Genomic DNA, 20929 nt, shown 5'->3' on the forward strand with positions numbered 1-20929 from the left:
TGATGCATTATGAAAGATGAAATTTTAAATTACGGAATTGCCATGTATATAAAAAGCGGATTGAAATGAATGGGGCTGTTATCAGAGAGTCCCCGTGTGTCTCTGTCTAGCCTATGCCCTCTGTGGGCTTAGCATGTCCCCGCTGCAGTCCGGCTGTCTGTGTGTGTTGCGACTCCTGTGGGGTTGGCTGGCATGTGCAGCACTGCATTCCGGGCGTGGTGTGCGGCATCCGGCATGGTAGACCTGGACCTCGGTGCGTCTAGAGAGTAGAGTGGCATGGGTTTAGGACCTATTGTCCTTGCCATTCGGCATGCGCTGGCCTGCTGTGGGCTTGTCTCTGAGACGGAGTTGAGGTCTCGTGGTGAGTCTCAGGAGGTGAATGACTTGTTAGGCTGCTAGAGTATGTGCGTGTAGTTTGTCGCTGTAGGTGTCGGGTCTGTTGGTGCGTGTGATCCACGCTGGTTGCAGCAGGTACGGGGGGTGGCTTTCAGGCACTCTGATCTCTGTGCTGTTGCACATGGCCTCCGCCATCTTCGGTGTAACGCCTGGGTTGCGTGTCGGGATGGCAATGCCGTTAAGCTTTAGCTGTGGTGCCGTTGTCGGGGCCCCAGGGTGTGGAACGGGATCACCCTCACCGGTCCAAACGGAGGGGGGGAGAGGAGGGGCGCTTTCTCGTGGGTCTTAGCCCCTGTCCCCTGCCCCCCCCCCCCCCAGTCCCTCAGGTTTTAACCCTGCAGATGTAAACATAGCAGTTTCAGAGAAACTGCTATGTTTACATAGCAGTGTTAATCCAGCCTCTAGATGCTGTCTTCCTAAAAGCCGCTAGAGGCGCATCTGCGACGCTGGATGCGAAATTCTCATCCAGCGTGCAGAACGTCCATAGGAAAGCATGCGCATTCGGCTCCACTCGGGAGCTGATTTCGGCGGGGGAGGAGAGGTCACCAGCGCAGAGGGAGCCCGGCGCTGGATTAAGGTAAGTAGCTTAAGGAGTTTTAACCCCTTCTGCCCCAATGGAGGGGGACCATGAGGGTGAGGGCACCCTTGGGGCACTATAGTGTCAGGAAAACGGGTTTGTTTTCCTGACACTATAGTCATCCTTTCCCAATGTAAGAAAAAATCGAAATAAAAAGAAACACAATCAAACTTGGAAAGAGAAGAAAGTGTAAGGCCGTATGACATAACATAGTAAACCAAACCTGTAATAGGGATCGACCGATTATCGGTTTTACCGATATAATCGGCCGATATTCGGTATTTTCGGCAATATCGGTATCGGCCAATAGGGATACCGATATTGCCGATAATACCTCCCAGGACCGCCGGGCTCATTACAAGCCCAGCGGTCCTGGGGGGCGGGCAGCAAGCGTTTACTCACCTCCCAGCAGCTCCTCCAGCTCCCCAGTGTAAATCTCGCGAGACCCGCGGCCAGCTCTGACGGCCGCGGGTCTCGCAAGATTTACACTGGGGAGCTGGAGGAGCTGCTGGTAGGTGAGTAAACGCTTGCTGCCCACCCCACTTCCCTCCCCTCCCCTCCCCCGGCTAAGCCAATGCCACTGGACCACCAGGGATTAACATATCCCCCTCCCTGGCAAGGCAACAAGCAGGGAGGGGGGACAACAAAAAAATAAATGATAATAATTAAATATATATAAAAAAAAAATAATTTAATATAAAAAAAAATGCCCCCTCACACACACTATTATACACATACACTACACAAACACACTGTGTATATAATTCAGTGTGTTTGTATAGTGTGTGTGTATATATAATGCAGTGTGTTTGTATAGTGTGTGTATATATAATGCACACTACACAAACACACTGTATTATATACACACACACACACTATACAAAACACACACTGCATTATATATACACACACACACTATACAAACACACACTGCATTATATACACACACACACTATACAAACACACACTGCATTATATACACACACACTATACAAACACACACTGCATTATATACACACACTGCATTATATACACACAGCATTATATACACACACACTATACAAACACACACACTATACAAACACACACTGCATTATATACACACACACACACTATACAAACACACACTGCATTATATACACACACTATACAAACACACACTGCATCCACTACACACACACTATGCAAACACACACTGCATCCACTACACACACACTATGCAAACACACACTGCATCCACTACACACACACTGCATCCACTACACACACACTGCATCCACTACACACACACTGCACAAACACTGCATCCACTACACACACATACACAGCTCCCCTGTCTAAACACGTGGCATGTATATTTTGTGCATTTACCTTTAGAAATAGTTTTTTATTTTCCAAAATGGTAAATGTACAGAATATCGGCAAATTATATCGGCTAGCGGCCTGAAAGTTCACAGAATATTGGTATCGGTATCGGCTCTAAAAAAATCAATATCGGTCGATCTCTAACCTGTAAGGATCAATTTTATCCCAAAGGAAAGTCCACTCCTATAAGGTGAAGCGGCTATTAGGCAACCAATTGTCCTGGGGACAGCTCAATTAAAATTCTACCCATTAAAGGAGTGTCCTTACACGTTTTGCTCTAAAAGAAAGAGTTTATAATTTGCAACAATACAGCTGATAATTAAGAAACCAAATGCTTTCTCCAAACTGCACCACAAATAAGCTTTATATATATAATGCCTATACAGACATTTAATAACTTTACCATATACACATACTTCTGCAAAATTAAACATAATTTACAGTATACTACAACACTCAAATAGTTATACGCGTTGCATTCAAAATGTGAGTGCCTAGATTGCCTAGATACGTTAGCTCAACAAGAAATATTAAAACTACTGTATGGGGGCGTTTGTGAGATTCCTAGAAAATTCCTGAAAGTTTAGAAGCTTAACCATTTAGCACCTTTTTAACTTTAAGTACAGTCATCTCATCTTGCCATCTACACCTTCATGACTTTCTGACCTTGAGGTTTTTTTTAGTGTTTATTTTTGAACAGCCCACATTAGCTTTGAAACCAGGCATTTTTGTAAATTTCTTGGATTAAATCCATGAGGCATGAAACGTGCCGTAGTCCTCCGGATCTTGTGTTTCTATGTATGGATGTAGTTTCATTGATTAATGCATGCTTGACGATATAGTCCACTTTGTGTGGATGCTGATTTTTGTTCCATTTGGAAGCCGGCTGTCTTGAATCTCATGTTTCTCAACACAGAGGGAGGACTGGCACTATTTCCAAGGGACCGACATGGCAAACTACCAAATCATAAGATGTCTATACTAGAAGGATTCTGTGAAAGATTTTAAAATGATATGCCTGTAATCTAACTGCAATGCCTGTCACTGGGTGCATGCGTGTGGAGGGGTTAGGTTTTCATGTAAAATTCTGATTTGATTCCTTATCATTATGTTCTTGACAAAATTACTGATTACACTTCAACTATAATCTAGAATTTGAAAACTGAAACCGCGTATTGCATGGAAACATGCCAATCTTCACAAGGAGCGTTTAGCAGTGCAATTCAGGCTTCAAGAAATTACAATCCAATTAAATAACCGCAGTCATGAATACAGACAGAGTGTAGCTTTCCAGTGTGGTTAAAGGTGACATGGTTTGAAGGGATTAACTTAGCATTATTGAATGCGGTCACATCTCAATGAACATTGTGTATTTTGGACCAGTGTAACAAATTAATGTAATCACATACAATAAATAGAAAGAGCTGGTTTCCTATTTTGGAGAATGTAGTTTGGAGATCACAATCAAGATTTTGCCAAGTGCAGTGCTTTAATGCAGGACCTCTCTTTATCTCGATACACACATTTAAATAAAAAACAGACTATATTTTTTATATGACATCACAATGGGATTTTCAGCAGGTCAGGAATTATAGGTTACAAGACCCTTCTTGATTGGAAGTCACAAACTGCCCCATTTAAAAAGTAATAGAACGAGCACCATGCTTTTTATTGCATATGATGTTCTTTAGATCATTATAACGATCTGTCAAAGGAATGTCTCATCTTGCCCTTTACAAAGTGACAAAAACAGACCATCTGGGAATTGGAGGAATGGAAGTCATTACCACTGGAAGCTACAGTGTCAAATAAAAGTACATTTCTTTAATAGAAGTGAGACATTTAGGTTTTCAGAAATCAGGCCAACTCTCTGGCCAAAAGCTGCCATGGTTAGATTCACTTGTAACCCTTTCACAGCATTGCAGAGAAAAGAATGGGGTTGTTCCAAACCAAGGCATAACAAAACAGATGAGTGTCCTTTAAAAGTAAACTAGTTACTGAAAGATTAATGTTCTGTAAAATCACACCCTCTGCAGAAAGGAGTACAGTACGGTAGGTATGGTACCTACAAATTATGGGTGCTGTACCCCATTTTCATATCAAACCATTTAGAAGCCGTTTCACAAAAAATGCAGGCTCTGCAAGGCACCTGGAGACTGTCCCTCCCAGGTCACACTGATAAGGAGGAATTAACACTTCCATATAATCAATGTCAATTTAATCCAACTTGGACAATGCTGACAGGATGAGAGTGATGTGATAAGCTTCCTTCAATTATCCTAGGCAGTTCTACAAATGCCAGAATAAGTACAGATTAAACAATATATGGGTCTAATACAAGAACCCAGGTATATCCAATCAAATGCATTTCTCATTACTTGAACTCTTAGCGCGCTGTACTCTGTGTATTGAGTATATGTTGCCTAAATGGACTTCTACCCTCAAAACAACTACATCCCATAACCCTGGGCAACGTCTTACCATAAGGTGTTTGATCGTATTTGAACATTTTAACACTTTAGTTGCCCCCCCCCTCCCCCCCCCCCCCCAGGAGCCCATCATTACTGTGTTCTGCTTGCTCTGCTCAGCTGATATGAAGCATAGTAGAAAGGTAAACAGTGGGCGCACTTGGTATGCTGAACGTGCCAGCTAATGCACTCCGCTTATCAATGACTGCCCATTGCAAGCAGCAATCCCATACAGTGTTTTCAAGGCAGCCAATACACTGACAGCAAGCTCTTAGAAATATCAGGTCCTACCAATCACAGAACCGGTTACTGGTTGTGTTGCCTTAATGAAATCCTACAAATTAAAACTGGAATATGGCATTTAAGGCAGAGTTAATCTTATTTTTGGGATGAATAATGTATTACACGCAATGCAGGATGGAAACAGCATATATTTCAAAGTGCTTAATAGTAATACATTACAAGAGGAAATGGTAGATATTCAGAGATTATTCTGTTTACGTGTACACATGTAAAGGACCCACTTTGTGTGAGAACCAGCACTATTATTCACTAAAGTGTGGATTGTTGGGAATTCAAAGTTGAGTTTTAAATTAAAGGCCAAAAAACATTGACATGACTACTAGCTTGCAATAGTTTTTCCAATTCGGCTGTGGTCAAAAATTCAAAATTCACTTTGAATTTACTTTAAATGCCTGCAACTTCAAGCTTTAGTGAATAACCCTACCTATTAAACGTATTATGTAAAAATAGAGAGACAAGATAAAATCATATATTTTTTTTAAATCAAACAATTGTTTCTAGAATCCCTAATAGCCTGGATGTGCTAAACTGATGTAACTACAATTTGAAAATATATGGAAAAGATCCCTCCACGCATACATTTTGATTTTGGGCAAAATTTGGCTAGCACAATGTATAGGGTAAAGAAAAAAAAAACAAAAAAAACATTATTTGTTATGTTGGAAACAATGCGTTCTGATTTGTGCTAGGGAACAAAACAATCAAGAAAAACACCTTCCCAGGTGCAACCAAAACACTTTGTAAAACCGATTCTCTCAAAAACGACACTTTATTAAAGTAAGAAAGTGGGGACACTCTAAAGCTGAAATGCTTTAGGGCTTTTGAGATTTCCTTTAAAGAGATCCTTTAGTGCCATGAAAGCAAACACGTTTTCCTGGCACTATAGGCTCCTGTAGTGCCCCCCTCCCCCCCCCCCCTTCAGCCACTTACCTGAATCCAGTGCTGACGGACATGGGTCAAGCTCGCCCAGGCTCCTCCCCTGCTGACGTCAGCCGCCGGGAGTGACCTAATGCACATGCCCCACACGCAATAGACCTGCACATAGGAAAGCATTAGTCAATGCTTTCCTATGGGGAAAATATGACGCTGGAGGTCCGTGAGGACGTCCAGCGTCAGATAACGGAACTAAGGTCTGTTTGGATTCCGGAAGCCCTCTAGTGGCTGTTTTGTAGACAGCCACAGATGGCAGACTTAGAGCTGCAATGTTTATCATTACAGCATTAAGTGCAAAAGGGACACAGCACCGAGACCACTTCAATTAGCTGAAGTGGTCTGGGTGCCTACAGTGTCCCTTTAAGATGTATTTACCATGTAGAAGTTCATTTTTGCATGGCAAAAGTAATTAAATCACCTTGCTTCAACGCGACTTCCTGATTGGTGAGATCAGTGACCCACATTAGGGAGGCGTCGAAAGCGCAGGCATGAAGAAGCAGGTAAACATTGGGGGGAAAATAAAGAAGACTTACTTACCTGAACATTCTCGTGCCACTATCGTTTTCTGGTCAGTCTTCTGCTCCTGGTGCTTTTGCTGCCAGGAGCAAACGTCCCTGCTGTACTCTTGCGCTACAGCACAGTAGTCTTTGGAGGAGCCACTTACACCGCGGGATCCTCCAAAGATAGAGCCAATTTTCTTTGCAGCCTGCGGAATTGACACTTCTTGACGGCGGTAGCTACGTCTAGTGTCAAGAAGTGTCAGGTGTAGGAAAAATACTGACACAAAGTAGCTCCTGCTATGTTTCAGTATTTCTTTTGAATGGGTTGGAATTTCATTGAATTTTATTTAATTGAAATTCCAACACAGTATTTCAATAAAGATTCTATGTTCATACTCATGGAGGCGGGGGGAGAGGGGTGACCGTGCCGCTTTAAGAATATGTGTTCTGTCTTACCTCTCTAAAAAAATGTAAAGGTGATTACATTTAAATGTTTAATGGCTGTTTACATTCTTTACGTACAAGGAAAATAATTCTGTATTAATGATGGCACGTTACAGTTGGCAAAAAAAATAAACAGATTTTAAATTCTGAGAGACAAATTATGCAAACTCACCAAAAGGCAATTCAAATCTGGCATCGAGTAATATCTTATGAAGGGTAGGATTCCGAGTGCCACAAATCTCATCATCTTTCATCAAAACTTCAGACTCCAGTGCAGCCCATTCCCCAGGACCTTCCTAAAAAAGAACAGGGTTTTTATTTTACTCTCCAACAAACCATAAAAGTGTTAGATAGATAGTATTACAGAACAAAGCAAAAATAACCACCTTCATAACATGCACACACAATGCTAGAAGAATATGTTCCCAAAGAATGCCCAATGGTAAGGCTCGGATTAACAAAGAGACAGTAAAGAAACAAATGAAGAAATAAATATAACTATTATACTGTACTCATACAGATGCCTGATATAATATGCACAAATTGTTCTATCCTAAAAAAGGAAATGTAATAATCATATTACAAAATCCAGGATTTAATATTAGTGGATCAGAAGTGCAGATACCGCTTTCTTACTTTTGTTAAGAAGAAGGGGCAGCTCCTGCTTAAATGCACGCTATATGCACCCAGATAACCTCTGTTTTAGAGGAACCGCAAGGTTTTCATTACAGGGTTGACAGCCTCTAGTTCCAACAGAACAGTCATCAAAATCATTATTGCCACCAGGCTCAAATCAGATCAAATCTGCAATCTCTGAACAGGCCCAGCTAGAATTATAAAGAGATATAGACATGTAGAATTAATATTTGCTCACCTCGTCCGACTGTCTGATTGTTTGCAGGGGAATCCAGAGGGTACCAACCATTGTGTCCCAGATAAGGCCTTTGTTCCACATTTCTACAATCAGCCCCAGGTCGAGCCGACTGATTTCACTGTAAGAAATAGAAGATTAAGCTTATTACACATATATCATAGATCATATTATAAATCCTACTTACATTTCTAAAACTGAAAATGGAAAGTGAGCATGTGGGAAAACAAAAAGCATAATTTACTCAATGTTCTACTAACTGCAAATTATTTTTTTTTATTTTCCCCCAGAGTGCACACACAAAGCTTGTGTATAAAAAGAGCCAGGTATGTACAAGTTAACGTACAATAAAGGCAAACAAAAACAAAGTTACAATATTTAGCAAATGGTAGAAATCACCTTTAATTCACCACCAAGGACATAATAAAACGAGCAAAAAGCTTCAAAAAGAACAGATGCATGTTTAGCACACCATAAAAGCCATTCTCTATGAGCACGGTATTATGTTCTTAAAGGCAGAAGGAAGGATTACAAAATATAAAAAAGTTAAAAACTGAACATATTATTTACTCTGGTATGTGAAACGCATAGGATTGTGGTCAGTGCACATTGTGTGATAACATGTATTGTCCATTAAAGGGACACTATAGTCACCTGAACAACTTTAGCTTAATGAAGCAGTTTTGGTGTATAGAACATGCCCCTGCAGCCTCACTGCTCAATCCTCTGCCATTTAGGAGTTAAATCCCTTTGTTTATGAACCCTAGTCACACCTCCCTGCATGTGACTTGCACAGCCTTCCATAAACACTTCCTGTAAAGAGAGCCCTATTTAGGCTTTCTTTATTGCAAGTTCTGTTTAATTAAGATTTTCTTATCCCCTGCTATGTTAATATCTTGCTAGACCCTGCAAGAGCCTCCTGTATGTAATTACAGTTCAATTTAGAGATTGAGATACAATTATTTAAGGTAAATTACATCTGTTTGAAAGTGAAACCAGTTTTTTTTTTCATGCAGGCTCTGTCAATCATAGCCAGGGGAGGTGTGGCTAGGGCTTCATAAACAGAAACAAAGTGATTTAACTCCTAAATGACAGTGAATTGAGCAGTGAAATTGCAGGGAAATGATCTATACACTAAAACTGCTTTATTTAGCTAAAGTAATTTAAGTGACTATAGTGTTCCTTTAATTGTGAACCTTCTGCATTCCCGAATCTCTGCTCCAACATCCCAACCCAGGGACCTGCACATCACTAACAGAACAATGCAAGAACGGCTTCCTTCACAGACTTTGACCCACACAGGCTTCTTAAATGTTACAGGATGTGCAGCTCTTGCTTTTAAACTTTTACAGCTATTTTTTTTTTTTTTAGGTAAGTCAGGTATTATCAGTCAGGCAATGTAATATATATCCTCGTGAAACAAACGTTTTCTAATAATAATTTAACATACAGATAAAACAGAACGTAATGGGAAATTAAAGGCACATGACTGGATTATGATGCAAAAAGACACAAAATAAACCAGTTAGTTGACAGGTTTACAGGGCATAATCATAAAGAGTATTTTGGAGTATGCAAAGAGCTGGATGATGTGGACCATAAGGCATCATAAGGGATTAATCACTAAAATACAAATTGCAGTGAACCGCAATCTAAATAAAAGCAAAATTAGGGCAAAAATCGATTTGTTGAATAATTTTCTAAATCAGATAGAGTCACAGTTTGATTATTTTAGCCTGGACTTTATGATTTGCTACAGTTTGGAGTTTAGTAACTACTCCCGATACTGCATGTTGGCACTATGATTTATAAAGCAGTGGAAAGAATAAGGAAGGGCTTTCAGTTAAGGAATATTCCTATTCTAACATTTGTTGAGAATTCGTGATCAAAAGGTTGAAAAGCGATGTATAAGAGAATAGGCTGAATAGTTTAGTCCATTCAAAAGAAAAGTTTAGCCATATCCACAATATCACAGTAAGCAACAAGCTCGCCCACGCTCCTCCGCCGCTGACGTCAGCCCCCGGGAGAGACCTAATGTGCATGCCGCACGCACAATAGACCTCCCAATAAGAAAGCATTATTCAATGCTTTCCTATGGGGAAAATATGACGCTGGAGGTTCGTGAGGACATCCAGCTTCAGATAACGGAACAAAAGTTTCCGGAAGATTCCAGAAGCCCTCTAGTTAAGGAACAAACATAACCGGAAAAAAGTGACTGTTGATAATACTGTCTGGTAGACAGCCACAGATGGAAGACTTAGAGCTGCAATGTAAACATCCTCAGCATATCATTTATAAAAACATGTTCCAAATTTAGAGGACACCCCAGGATATATTTTACACGTTTTATGGCTATACAACAAATAATCTAGTCATTCATAGATTAGTAATTTAATTATTTTTAAAGGGACACTATAGTTACCAGTACTATAGCTTAATGTAGTGGTTCTAGTCCCGATAGACTGTCCCTGCAGGTTTTTGAATGAGGAAAGGCAGTGTTTACATTGCTGCCTAGTCACACCTCTAGTGTCAGTCACTCAGATTGCCACTAGACGAGGTTCCTAGTCCAGTGATGCACAGTGTGCACCACCTACATTCAGTGTCTCCACGCTCTGCATGGAGCCATTGAACGCTCCCCATAGAGATGCGTTGATCCAATGCATCTTTTTGAGGCAATGTTGATCAGCTGTTTCCTAAGGGAAAGCATTGGATTGACTATGAAAATTAAGATTGATGATCATGGAGGTGAGGGCAGCCGCGGTAAGTCTAGCATGGTGAAGGAGAAAAAATGTGTTTAAATACCTTTTTACATCACAGAGGGGAGGAGGTTCACCTAGACAGCCACCAAAGCAATATAATGTTAGGAATACATGTTTGTGTAAGTAACATGTAGGTAATCTGCTGATGTAGAAGTATCTAGAAAATCTGCAGGTTTTGTTACATAGGGTTTTAATAGAATAGCCTAAGATCCAAGTTCGAAGACATGAGAACTACACAGAATATCGGTCTATAAGGTAATAGGTATCCAAATTGCAATATATGTCTGTTTCAATCAGGATTTGTTGTCCTAGAATTTAGCTTGCGTGCAAAGAACTAGTGGGATCAGAATGATATTTGAATGGTATAGGTTCTTTCTGTAATGGCACATGTGAGCTAAAAGCAAGCATGGGCTAAGAGAAAGCCAGGTTATTGGAGTTGTTCTCCATATTCCCTCTTCTTGGTTGTTTGCAAATGTCAGCCACATGCACAGCTTGGACTGACTGCACCAATAAATGGGCAGCGCAAGTACAAACCATGGCTCAAACTCAACAAAACTGCAAATATGTGCACATATAACTACAAAGAATAAACAGAAACTGGGGATAAGCTCTAGTTAAGGAACAAACATAACCGGAAAAAAGTGACTGTTGATAATACTAAAGCATTCCATACAAATTTAGTTTTTTATTAACAGATTTAAAATTCACAAAAAATTAATTTCTCGAACAGAGAATCATTAGGTTTCCAGTATAGTTTACGGTGTAACAATGTATTTCTTTTTAAACAGTTCTCAATCACACAAAGCATTCATTGTTGCACATAATTAAAAAAGTAACACATTTTGTTACTTTTTGATTATGTGCAGCAGAAAACGCTTTTTTGAGATTGAAAAAATATACAAATTGATACACCGTAAACTATACTGTTGAATAGATTTATTTTAAATAAAAACCTAATGATTCTCGGTTCGAGAAATCCATTTTTTGTGAATTTTAAATCTTTGCTAATAAAAGTTAATAGAAACCATGTACCGACATCGTGGAACCCCCTGAAAACATTTAGCGCTGTAGCACAAACCTTTTAATTAAAGGGACACAATAATCACCAGAAGAACTACAGCTTAATGTAGTTGTTCTTGTGAGTATAATCATTACCTGTATGAATTTTCATGCAAACACTACCTTTTCAGAGACACCTTCAGTGGCTACTCCTCAGATGGCCACTGGTTCTTTCTGGGGCGGTGCTGCACAGTGTTCACTACAGCCGTTTAGCGTCTCCATGCTGAATTTTCCTCATAGAGATTGATTCAATGCATCTCTAAGAGGAGATGCCGATTGGACAAGCCAGCATTTGACCACGCCCCCATCCTGCCTCCTTGACGATTTCAGCCAATAAAATGCTTTCAGTATGGGAAAGCATTGGATTGTGTAAAAAGCATAAATTCTGCTGATGTCTACCGGAAGAGCCCAGCGCCGGCGGACCTGCAAGGCGCTGGAAATAAGGTAAGTTTTAACCAATTCTAAGGGGGCAAAGGGTGGGACAAGCCATCTCAATGGTGGTTTTAACACTATAGAGTCAGGAACATGTTTGTGTTCCTGAACCTATAGTGTTCCTTGAACAGAGCGTAATGTTTTATTTTTTGGTGTTTGATTCCTGGGATGTCCGCACATACATATTGACACTGATATAAATACACACACATAGAAACACACTAACACATATACAAACATGCACATAGATATACACTAAGACACACACAAAAACACACTCTGGCACATACACACACTCCAATAAACACCCTAAAACACAGATAATAATGTTTATATTTGCAGTCACGCTTCTGTTAGGTTAACTTTTTTCTGCAGGAGGGTGACTTGCTTGGAGTGCTGCTGGTGTGCTGCTGCTCACCTTCCGCTCCCTTTCTCCATCCAGCCGGTGAGCACTATGTCTCCCAGCATGCAATACTACAGGGGCCCAGTTGTGCTCTTAAACAGCTGAGGCTCGTGACAGGTCCACTGTTCAGCAATACCGATTAGGTGGCCCTAAGTGCTTGGGTTACCCAATGGGCAAATTCCAGCAGAACCCCAGTTTTGTTCTGGAACACCAATTGGAAATTGCTGCTTTATGGAATATTCCTGGTAAGGGTAGAGGTTGTCTAAAGAGTGTATCTGAGACTTTGAAGGTATTTTGTCAGTTAATTTGTGTGCACTGTTTAAACAAGGAGAGAAGTTAGGAAGGAAAGGCAGAAATGGTGAATTATGGAACTAAATTATTTCTGCTTTAAAAAACAAACAAAAAAAAAGTCAAACTAAAGCAGAATATATTTTTAATAAAAAAAAAAAAAACACCAGCAACTCATCCAGGATAACAAACTGTAACCTAACATTACGCACATGATGCACAATCTACAGATAATGCGGAAGCATAAACAGAAATGAAGTAATTCACTCGCTATCTAGATGGATGTTATCTAGCGCTAATGGGGCTTTCTTGTTGTTTTATTTGATTACTGCCAGTGCTTTACGTGCCAGGGCTGTCATTAAATCTTTAGTAACCAGCAAGAAGAAAATATAGAACGGAGCAGGAAGAACACAGAAGGTATAGAAGGTTAATATGTAGAATGTGGCAAAACTCTTTGGTACAAAAACAATGCAAACTTCAGCTTAAAAAAAAAAAAAAAAAGTTGTAATTAGGCCGAAAAATATAAAATGCAGGGATGTGGAATTCATATCACCCGATGCTCAGGATATGCAGTTTTGCATACTGTTGCCTAGTTTGTAATCTAGAATGGTTCAAAGTCCTTTTGATTTCATGTTACCCCATATCTCTACCCCATTATTGAATAGGTGGCCTGTGGGTTCCTTATGCCAAAATGCATGACTTTACTTTTATCTGTATTGAATCTCATCTGCCACTTGCCTGCCCAGTCCTCCAATATATCTAAATCCCTCTATTGAGAAGTTTTATTATGTTCAGACTATTTTCTTACCTACGTTTGCGTCTTCCACAAACACTGACAAATAACTTTTAATGTCTACTTAAAGATCACTTCTAAATAAATTGAAGGGAAACAATAGGCTAGGGGTACTTTATCGTGCCCCCACTTGTTCGCGTCTAAACCAACTAATTTCAGTTTTACAAGTAACCTTTTGTGTGGAACTGTATCAAATGTCTTAGCAGAATCCACATTAGATCACATCTACTGGATCGCCAGGATCTATATTTTTTTCTAACTTCTTCATTGAACACAACTGAGTTAGTTTGGCATGAACCAAACACAAAACCATGAACTAAACTACATAAAACCACGCAGATTCCTGCTAATGGTATTATTGTACAACATTAATTATTGAATATTATCCCTTAACAGTACTTCAAATAATTTCCCAGGCCCAGATTTTAAGCTCATGGGTCTATAGTTTCCAGGTTGAGCATTTTAACCCTTTTAAAATACAGGTAATACACTAAACATGAAACAGCAGCAAATTTCTAACATAACTAAAGAATTTATGGGGGGGGAAAAGAGCCAAGCTGTTGCTATAGCGATATAAAACATTTTTTTTAGCTAGTCATATTGGCTTAAATGTCACATTTGGGCTTTTAATTCAATACAACGCAGTGTTTAGAGAATATAGCCAAATGATTCCAATTCTCCCTATTTCACAAACTGCCTGGAGACAAATAGATGTGGATAGGCTACATCAGTTGGGCAATCTTATAAACCGAACAATATATAAAAAGTCTGCTGTTTCGGAGATGCGTTTTAGAGATCAGGGCTGCATTAGAAAAGGCTAATCATTGCAAAGTTTCAATCAATAACAGAATTGGATTCAGTAGCGTCTTGCTCTGTTTATGTGGCCGGAGGCAGCTTAATGTCCATGAAATATCCCTAGTTACAGTCGCTGTGTCTATATCTCGCAGCTTTCAGAAGATTGTGGCATATGAGAACAATTTATTAGACATAAAAAGCTGGCTGAATGGTCAACGGTCAATGGGGTTATTAGCTCACCAATGATAAAATGAAAATATATTTTGTGGAAAAGGCTGCCTTTAAATCAGGAAAGCATTGTTTTATATCTTTTTTTATTATTATTTTTACTCTGTACTAATGGAAAAAAAAATATGAAAAACTGAAAAAAAATTAAAAAATACATTTCACAGCTTTATCTGTATGTGTCTAATCCAGCACTCTGGTAAATAGGCACATACAGACTTTATTCCAACCAAATGCATAACCCAGGACCAAGACTTCCCCACACTGCTGCAGTAGAAGATGCAGAATTTGGTTAATCCTGCGGATAAACATGGTTTAGGGAAGCCATTAACAGATTACACAGTATATCCCCTATGCTTCATAGACGCCAAATAAATACCAATCTTTATATCCATCGTCTGAATGTAAGAGGCTATAATACAATAACTAGTAGAAACCTCATGATTTGTTTGAAGAGGAATTGGTTAGATTGGGACTAATTTAATGACAGAGTTAAAGGGACACTATAGGCATCAAACCACCTTTAGTTTAATAAAGCATATTTTGTGTATAGATGATAACCCTGCAGTCTCACTGCTCAATTCCCTGCCATTTAGGGGTTAAGTCACTATTGTTTATTCTGCCCTAGCAACACCTCCCCTGGCTGTGACTGGGTGGATTGCTACTCAGGTCAATGCAAACCTTTAGCCTGAGCAGCAATGGGTGATTGTAATTAGGCAGAAAACAGTCATATGATGCTCTCGACCATCACATCTACCAATTGCAAGTACGAATGGGGATGGCTACAAGGCAGTGTGTAATATCTGCCTTGGCCTCACCTTCAATGAGGGATCCTCATTCAGTGTTAAGCTGCTTGAAAAGTATTCAAAGCCGAATAGAGGGGCAATACAAGAGAACTCCAAACACTATAACTAATTCAATTAGATGAAAAGTTTATCGTTTCTATAGTGACCCTTTAATTGAATTTATATGGATGGTCGATGTAGCTTCCTAAAATTCCACCAGAATGTCAAAATAACGTCTACGTGCAGATAAATGGGCACTAAAATGGCAGATGAAATTTAACGTAGAGAAATGCAAAGTTATGCACTTCGGGGTTAAGAATGCACAAGCAACTTACACACTAAATGGTAGTGAATTAGGGCTAACCACACACGAGAAGGATTTGGTAATTGTTATAGACAACACATTAGGCAGCAATATGCAATGTCAGTCTGCAGTTGCTAAAGCCAGTAAGGTTTTGTCATGTATGAATAGGGGCATAAATTCTTGGGATGAAAATATAATTTTGCCTCTTTATAAATCGCTGGTAAGACCACACCTTTAATATGCTGTGCAATTTTGGGCGCCTGTTCTAAAGAAAGATATCATGGCACTAGAAAAAGTCCAGAGACGAGCTGCAAAATTGATAAAAGGAATGGAGCATTTTAGTTATGAAGAAAAATTTAATCTGTTTAGTTTGGAAAAACGGCGCCTGAGAGGGGATATGATAAACTTTGGGGCCAGTACAAACCTTTATCTGGAAATCTATTCATAAACAGGGCTATACATAGGGCACAAGGTCACACATTTAGGCTGGAAGAAAGGAGATTTCATCTAAGGCAAAGAAAAGGTTTTTATACAGTAAGAGCAATAAGGATATGGAATTCTCTGCCTGAAGAGGTGGTTTTGTCAGAGTAACTACAGATGTTTAAACTGCAATTGGATAAATACTAACAAAAACATAACATACGGGGGGGCGGGGCCTGACAGCCGACCGAGGCAGCCGCATGCAACTTGGGCTCCTCCACAGATTACCACTATCGACTAACGTCAGGGGTATTTTGCCCGACTTATCAGCGGCAAAGTTGCCTCCTGACCCCGCACAAGCGACTCCTGCACACAGACTGACAAATTGAAGCGCAGCCCCCGGTGGCCGCTACTGCAAGCCTCGGCGGCCTACCAACGCAACCCGAGGGGACGGCCGCTCCTCGGGTTCCTTACGAACCACCAGTCCAGGGCCCTGTTTCACCCCCCCCTTTGGACCGGGGGGGATATCCCGGTCCCCACTACTGGGTAGACCCCACACAAAGCACCAGAAACCTAAAGCTCCACAGATCGCTTACCTCGTGGCGCAACCAAGATGGCCGCCACGCTGGAAGCACACCACAGCGGCTCGGATCAGCAATGGAGAATCCACTTCGAAGCAAGGTTCGATGCCATCTGCCACAAGTTCTGGCAACACATCGCTCAAAGAGCTGCTCCGGACCCTTCTGGCGCGGGATTACTACAAACCACTGACACAGTGGCCTGCCTACCTCCCGAGCCGAGGGCCCACCGGGCACAACAGCCAGAACAAAGCCAGCGTGCCCGAGAGGACACGTGTACAGCGGAGACCCGCGGCCAACCTACCCTGAGCCGTCACGGCCACAGCCGAGTTAACCCCCGATCAGGGGAAAAGGGAAAAAGACGGCGTGAAAGCCGGAGACATCTCCCGACTGCCCGCAAACGATTGCACAGAATGGCGATGCCACCGCGAAGGGGCCCACGGGGTCCACCGCAAACACATAGGAAGCAGAGGTCCGACAAGCAACCGCAGAGTGGCAGACCCTCATCACGGCGCCAGTGCCCGACAAAACTGCGGGGAGTCCAGACAAGGACACCATCCACCTGCACCATGATCACAGGTACCCACATAGATAAGGAACCGGGTCCAGCACGGGAACACCTACAGCTAGACTTTGTCCTACCCCAGCGGGACCCTCAGGTACCCCTAACACCCTTCCCCATGACGGGAGTCGGATGAAGAGGAACTCGCACAGCAGAATGGCACGGAGGAAGCTATTTGGTGCCTTTACCACAACGAACTTTGCCTAGTCCCTTCTGCAATTTTCTAAGCTGAGCTGACCTACGCTAAAATCACATATTATGTATGGCACAAACGTTATTACCTGTTGCACTTACCTCTAATCTATACATGATATGCCTAACATCTCTATAGCCCGCTGGCAGTTACTTGAATAGATTCATGGTCAGATATCTGATCGCTACTACCTGCTAGGCCATAAGAGCATAGCTTAATTCAGCTGGATGACCTTGTGCCTCAGCCATACACCATCGCTATATAGTCTACACACACTAGTCTGCTTCAATACCTAGCACATTACTCTTACACAAACTGTGCTGTCGTAATACATTGACAAATCTACGTTATAGCTATGCCTGTGTTATAAGTTTACTTAATAATATCGTCACTGGGCTATGCTGCCCTAGTTAATCTAAATCTACTGTGGTTTCACCCTTGTTACACAACAAAATTTAAAAATGAGGCATCTCTATCTTAGAAATGTGTTGCACTAATGCTATCGATGTATTGACCCCATGATGTACCTATGCATACATTTCCCCTGCTCTACCTTCTGTACCCCATCTCATATGCCTTAAATAAAAGAAAGAATAATAAAAAAAAAAAAAAAAAAAAAAAAAAAAAACAACATACAGGGATATAATTTCTAATTAGTGAGGTAGCGGCTTGATCCAAGGAGACAGCTGACTGCTATTTTGGGTTCAAGAAGGAATTTTTTCCTAGTTTGTGGCAAAATTGGAAGCGCTTCAGACTAGTTTTTTTGCCTTCTTTTGGATCAACAGTAACAACATATGTGAGGAAGGCTGAACTTGATGGACGCAAGTCTCTTTTCAGCTATGTAACCATGTAATATATAATGCACTACAGACCCGGACTGGCCTTTGGGCATACTGGGAAAATGCCCTGTGGGCCGCGATGGCCATGGGCCGAGGCAGACAGGGGAGATCAGTGCACCTCCCCTGCCGGCCCATGCAGGGCTAGTGCTATGCAAGCGCCGGCCCTGCTGTATGCCTTTATAGGCAGATGGGGAGACAAACTATCACCCCACCGGCCCACAGGCACTGAGATGCGACCGCCGGGGGAGGGAGAGAGTACCCAGGGGAGCTCTATCCTGCAACTCCGCCGGGTTCCTCACGCGAGGTCTGAGCGTTGCGGCGGTTACTATGCATGAACTGCAGGGTAAAGTTCACTTCTCACCGGACCACCAGGGATTTCCTACCGGACCACCAGGGCTGGCAACAAGGTCCCCCTTCGCAGGTAAGAAGGGAGGGGGAACATAAATATAATAAAAATAATTGAAAAAAATTACACATGTATGTTTTTTTTTTTTTTTTATCCCATGGCACCCAAAACATCACACTGCACCCCAAATACCACAGAGCACACCAAACATTACACAGCACCCTTCACACACAAACAGCACCCCTCACACACAGTGCACCTCTACATACATTACATTCTAGACACACACACACACTACATCCCTTATACACACCCTAGATACCGTACATAACTATGGATCCTCTACACACACACACACACACAGACACTAAATCCCTATACACACACACACACACTAAATCTCCTATGCACACTCTGGGTTCTCCACACACTCTAGATTCCCTATGCACACAATAGAGCCCTATAGGCACACACTGCACCACCCACGCACGCTACATTAATGACACACTTTGGATCCCCTATGAACATACTACATCCCCTGTAAGCAAACACACATACTTTACAATCCCTACACACTCTACATCATCTTTACATCCATACACTACAGCACCTAGCCATACATATTACACCACAACTGAAACAGAGATTTACACAAAACACCACACCACACCACATTCAAATCACTCTACACACACTCAATCCCATAAGCAGGCTCTAAACACATGTACAATACGCTTTCCTTACACTTTTGCCCTTTGGTATCCCTCTTATGGAAACATCGGAGATATGTCACAAGCAAACACAGCCCAAGCATGTTAATAAATTTGCTTGCGCTGCATACAAATACAGGGCCTTTTCTTTATGCAAGAGCTCTTCAGCAGGGCTCTGCACATTGAACCAACATACTCACTTTGAGAGGGGGTGTGCTTGTCATTGGTGATGTCAAAACACCCCCCTCTCTGGCCCGCCCCCTTCTCAGAGGGCCGCTGTGGTTCAAAAATGCCCGGGACAAATTTTTTACCCAGTCCAGCCCTGACACTAGTACAGTTTTGATATGTATCAGTACTATTGAAGGCTTTGAAAATGGTCATTATAATCCCCAAACAATCATTGTAGGCAGTGCATTTACAGGGAGTGCAGAATTATTAGGCAAGTTGTATTTTTGAGGATTAATTTTATTATTGAACAACAACCATGTTCTCAATGAACCCAAAAAACTCATTAATATCAAAGCTGAATATTTTTGGAAGTAGTTTTTAGTTTTAGCTATTTTAGGGGGATATCTGTGTGTGCAGGTGACTATTACTGTGCATAATTATTAGGCAACTTAACAAAAAACAAATATATACCCATTTCAATTATTTATTTTTACCAGTGAAACCAATATAACATCTCAACATTCACAAATATACATTTCTGACATTCAAAAACATAACAAAAACAAATGACCAATATAGCCACCTTTCTTTGCAAAGACACTCAAAAGCCTGCCATCCATAGATTCTGTCAGTGTTTTGATCTGTTCACCATCAACATTGCGTGCAGAAGCAACCACAGCCTCCCAGACACTGTTCAGAGAGGTGTACTGTTTTCCCTCCTTGTAAATCTCACATTTGATGATGGACCACAGGTTCTCAATGGGGTTCAGATCAGGTGAACAAGGAGGCCATGTCATTAGATTTTCTTCTCTTATACCCTTTCTTGCCAGCCACGCTGTGGAGTACTTGGACGCGTGTGATGGAGCATTGTCCTGCATGAAAATCATGTTTTTCTTGAAGGATGCAGACTTCTTCCTGTACCACTGCTTGAAGAAGGTGTCTTCCAGAAACTGGCAGTAGGACTGGGAGTTGAGCTTGACTCCATCCTCAACCCGAAAAGGCCCCACAAGCTCATCTTTGATGATACCAGCCCAAACCAGTACTCCACCTCCACCTTGCTGGCGTCTGAGTCGGACTGGAGCTCTCTGCCCTTTACCAATCCAGCCACGGGCCCATCCATCTGGCCCATCAAGACTCACTCTCATTTCATCAGTCCATAAAACCTTAGAAAAATCAGTCTTGAGATATTTCTTGGCCCAGTCTTGACGTTTCAGCTTGTGTGTCTTGTTCAGTGGTGGTCGTCTTTCAGCCTTTCTTACCTTGGCCATGTCTCTGAGTATTGCACACCTTGTGCTTTTGGGCACTCCAGTGATGTTGCAGCTCTGAAATATGGCCAAACTGGTGGCAAGTGGCATCTTGGCAGCTGCACGCTTGACTTTTCTCAGTTCATGGGCAGTTATTTTGCGCCTTGGT

General features: G+C 41.4%; 1 protein-coding gene across 5 annotated transcripts in view; it reads right to left on the reverse strand.

The window, feature by feature from the left end:
• Nucleotides 1-20929, reverse strand: part of UNC13B (unc-13 homolog B) — a 463085-nt gene that overhangs the window by 282365 nt on the left and 159791 nt on the right. For all 5 annotated transcript variants that reach the window (XM_063453773.1, XM_063453772.1, XM_063453770.1 and 2 more), the window contains exons 4-5: nt 7861-7978; nt 7159-7282 (exon numbers count right to left, since the gene is read on the reverse strand). In XM_063453773.1, coding sequence (XP_063309843.1) covers nt 7159-7282; nt 7861-7978 — 242 coding nt within the window. The remainder of the gene's footprint in view (nt 1-7158; nt 7283-7860; nt 7979-20929) is intronic.

Source organism: Pelobates fuscus, chromosome 5, assembly GCF_036172605.1.
Source record: "Pelobates fuscus isolate aPelFus1 chromosome 5, aPelFus1.pri, whole genome shotgun sequence".
NCBI classification, from domain to species: Eukaryota; Metazoa; Chordata; class Amphibia; order Anura; family Pelobatidae; genus Pelobates; species Pelobates fuscus.